The 4,198-nt window shown below is 41.5% G+C and overlaps 1 protein-coding gene across 1 annotated transcript; it reads left to right on the top strand.

Annotated features, from left to right (window-relative positions):
* The first annotated feature begins 1,317 nt into the window (after positions 1–1,317).
* On the top strand, positions 1,318–2,278 carry LOC105519471 (nucleophosmin-like). Its single transcript, XM_011952833.1, has 2 exons — positions 1,318–1,971; positions 2,059–2,278. The coding sequence occupies exons 1-2, from the start codon at positions 1,406–1,408 to the stop codon at positions 2,276–2,278; spliced, it is 786 nt and encodes a 261-aa protein (XP_011808223.1). The 5' UTR covers positions 1,318–1,405.
* The last annotated feature ends 1,920 nt before the right edge of the window (positions 2,279–4,198 follow it).

Below are 4,198 nucleotides of genomic sequence, written 5' to 3'. Positions count from 1 at the left end.
GGGTGAAAAGTAGTTGCCCCAGTGACTGTTTGAGCAGCACCTCAAGCGGCCGCTGTTATTTCTATTCAGGCAGGAATTCAGCAAGCTAGACAAGAGGTGATTTAGAGGCTTGGCAGTTCTCTGTTAGAATACACCCCCCAGATCAACAGGGAAATATTACAGCTGCATCTGAGCCTTTTCCTTTTAAATTACTCAAAGAATTTAAACAAGCTATAAATCAGTATGGACCAGGTTCTCCTTTTGTAATGGGACTGTTAAAGAATGTTGCTGTTTCCAGTCGGATGGTTCCTACTGACTGGGACACTCTTACTTGAGCTTGTCTGACTCCTGCTCAGTTCTTACAATTTAAAACTTGGTGGGCAGACGAAGCTTCCATTCAGACTGCTTGCAATGCCCAGGCCCAACCTCAAATTAATATAACTGCAGACCAACTTTTGGGGGTTGGCAGCTGGGCTGGTTTAGATGCACAAGTGGTCATGCAGGATGATGCCATAGAACCGCTCAGAGGAGTGTGCATTAGAGCTTGGGAAAAAATCACTTCAGGTAGAGAACAATACCCTTCCTTTAGTGCTGTAAAACAGGGACCCAAAGAACCCTACGTTGATTTTATAGCTCAGTTACAGGAGTCTCTTAAAAAGATGATTGCAGATTCAGCTGCTCAGGGTATAGTGTTGCAGTTATTAGTTTTTGACAATGCTAATCTCGATTGCCAGGCTGCTCTGCAACCTATCAGAGGGAAAGCACATTTAGTTGATTATATCGAGGCCTGTGATGGTATCGGAGGTAATCTGCATAAAGCTACCTTTCTGGTACAGGCAATGGCAGGACTGAGAGTAGATAAAGGAAATACTCCTTTATCTTGAAGCTTGTTTAACTGTAGGAAGTATGGTCATACTAAAAAAGAATGTAGAAAAAATCAGCAAATCCGGCCATCAGATAGGGGAAAAAAAAGAAAACTGCTGATCCTGAAATATGTCCAAAATGTAAAAAAGGAAAACATTGAGCTAATCAGTGTCACTCTAAGTTTGATAAAAATGGGAACCCAATTTCGGGAAACGCCATGAGGGGCCCGTCCCAGGCCCCATTCTAAACCAGGGCATTTCCAGCTCAGGCCATTCCCTCACCCCCGTACAATGTCTGTCCCCTGCCACAGCCGGTAGTGTCGCAGTAGATTTATGCTGCACAAAAGCTGTGAGCCTTCTGCCTTGGGAACCCCTGCAAAAGCTCCCAACAGGAGTCTGTGGACCCTTGCCAGCAGGGACAATAGGATTACTTTTAGGAAGGTCTAGTTTGAGTTTAAAATGGGTACAACTGGTGTGATTCCATCCTGTGGGGCTGTTCCCTGGAGCACCATTTGTTTATCTCCATCCACCTTCTCTCCCACCTAAGTGCATGCAGCCACCTGATGGAAGATTTGATGGACATGGACATGAGCCCCCTGAGGGCCCAGAACTATCTGTTCGGTTGTGAACTAAAGGCCGACAAAAATTATCAGTCTAAGGTGGATAATGATGAAAATGAGCACCAGTTATCTTTAAGAACGGTCAGTTTAGGGGCTGGTGCAAAGGATGAATTGCACATTGTTGAGGCAGAGGCAATGAATTATGAAGGCAGTCCAATTAAAGTAACACTGGCAACTTTGAAAATGTCTGTGCAGCCAACGGTTTCCCTTGGGGGCTTTAAAGTAACACCACCAGTGGTCTTAAGGTTGAAGTGTGGTTCGGGGCCAGTGCATACTAGTGGACAGCACTTAGTAGCTGTGGAGGAAGATGCAGAGTTAGAAGATGAAGAGGAGGAGGACGTGAAACTCTTAAGTGTATCTGGAAAGCGGTCTGCCCCTGGAGGTGGTGGCAAGGTTCCACAGAAAAAAGTAAAACTTGCTGCTGATGAAGATGATGATGATGAGGATGATGATGAAGAAGATGATGATGATTCTGAAGATGAGGAAGCTGAAGAAAAAGTGCCAGTGAAGAAATCTGTATGAGATACTCCAGCCAAAAATGCACAAAAGTCAAATCAGAATGGAAAAGACTCAAAACCATCATCAACACCAAGATCAAAAGGACAAAAATTCTTCAAAAAACAGGAAAAAACTCCTAAAACACCAAAAGGACCTAGTTCTGTAGAAGACATTAAAGCAAAAATGCAAGTAAGTATAGACAAAGGTGGTTCTCTTCGCAGAGTGGGAGTCAAGTTCATCAATTATGTGAAGAATTGCTTCTGGATGACTGATCAAGAGGCTATTCAAGATCTCTGGCAGTGGAGGAAGTCTGTTTAAGAAAATAGTTTAAACAATTTGTTAAAAATTTTCCTTCTTATTTCATTTCTGTAACAGTTGATATCTGGCTGTCCTTTTTATAATGCAGAGTGAGAACTTTCCCTGCCATGTTTGATAAATGTTGTCCAGGTTCCATTGCCAAGAATGTGTTGTCCAAAATGCCTGTTTAGTTTTTAAAGATGGAACTCCACCTTTTGCTTGGTTTTGAGTACGTATGGAATGTTATGATAGGACATAGTAGTAGCGGTGGTCAGACATGGAAATGGTGGGGAGACAAAAATATACATGTGAAATAAAACTTAGAATTTTAATAAAGTAAAAAAAAGAGGGGGTACAAATACATACAGGAGTCACTGATTCAGATTACAATGCAGAAATTCAAATTGTTATATCTATTTCTATTCCCTGGAAAGCAGAGCCAGGAGAGCGCATAGCACAGCTCCTGATTGTGCTGTATGTGGGAATGGGAAAAAGTGAAATTAAACGAACAGGAGGATTTGGGAGCATGAATAAACAAGGCAAAGCAGCTTATTGGGTAAATCAAATTACTGATAAACGTCCTACCTGTAAAATAACTATTCAAGAAAAGAAATTTAAAGGTTTGGTAGACACAGGAGCGGACATTTCAATCATTTCTCTACAGGACTGGCCGTCCACATGGCCAATTCAACCCTCTCAATTTAACATAGTTGGAGTTGGTAAAGCCGCTGAAGTATATCAAAGTAGTTATATTTTGCATTGTGAGGGGCCTGATGGACAACCTGGGACTATTAAACCAATTATAACTTCTGTATCTATAAATTTATGGGGAAGAGATTTATTACAACAATGGAGAACACAAGTTCTAATTCCAGAACAATTGTATAGCCCTCAAAGTCAACACACAATGTGTGAAATGGGGTATGTCCCTGGTATGGGACTAGAAAAAAATTTGCAAGCTTTGAAAGAACTGCTTCAAGCAGAAAATCAAAGTTCCCACCAAAGATTAGGAAATAATTTTTGATGGCGGCCATTATTAAGCCTCCAGAACCTACACCTTTAAAATGGTAAACAGATAAGCCAATTTGGATAAACAATGGCCACTAAGTAAAGAAAAACTGGAGGCTTTAGAGAAATTAGTTACTGAACAATTAGAAAATGGGCACATAGCTCCAACATATTCTCCTTGGAATCTTCCAGTTTTCATAATTAAGAAAAAATCAGGAAAATGGAGAATGTTAACTGACTTAAGAGCCATCAATTCAGTTATACAACCTATGGGAGCATTACAGCCAGGATTGGCTTCTCCTGCTATAATTCCAAAAAATTGGCCTTTAATAGTCATAGATTTAAAAGACTGTTCCTTTACTATCCCTTTAGCTGAACAAGACTGTGAACAGTTTGCATTTACAATTCCTGCAGTAAACAACCTGCAGCCAGGTAAGCGTTATCATTGGAAAGTGTTGCCACAGAGCATGTCAAACAGCCCGACAATTTGCCAGACATATGTGGGGCAAGCAATTGAACCTACTCATAAAATATTTTCACAGTGTAACATTATTCACTATATGGATGATATACTTTGTGCTGTCCCCTCTCAAGAAATATTACTCCAATGTTATGATCACTTGCAAATTGGATTTCTCACGCTGGTTTAATTATAGCTCCTGACAAAATTCAGACTACTACTCCTTACTCCTACTTGGGGACCTTAGTAAATGACACTACCATTGTGCCATAGAAAGTAACCATATGTAGGCCAGGCACGGTGACTCACACCTGTAATCCCAGCACTTTGGGAGGCTGAGATGGGCGGGTCCTGAGGTCAGGAGATGGAGACCATCCTGGCAAACATGGTGAAACCCCGTCTCTACTAAAAATACAAAAATGAGCCGGGCATGGTGGTGGGCGCCTGTAGTCCCAGCTACTCAGGAGGCTGAG

The sequence above is a fragment of the Colobus angolensis genome, unplaced genomic scaffold (genome assembly GCF_000951035.1).
Source record: "Colobus angolensis palliatus isolate OR3802 unplaced genomic scaffold, Cang.pa_1.0 Scaffold35, whole genome shotgun sequence".
Taxonomy (NCBI): Eukaryota; Metazoa; Chordata; class Mammalia; order Primates; family Cercopithecidae; genus Colobus; species Colobus angolensis.
Note: the sequence above shows the minus strand (reverse complement) of the source record. Positions and strands in the feature narration are given on the sequence as shown.

What these genes read in the sequence shown, in the direction of transcription:
- LOC105519471 (XM_011952833.1), top strand. Translation starts at nt 1,406, where the DNA reads ATGGAAGATTTGATGGACATGGACATGAGCCCCCTGAGGGCCCAGAAC. An exon ending in GAAGAAAAAGTGCCAGTGAA is followed by an intron (nt 1,972 to 2,058) that starts GAAATCTGTATG and finishes AACACCAAGATC; the next exon opens with AAAAGGACAAAAATTCTTCA.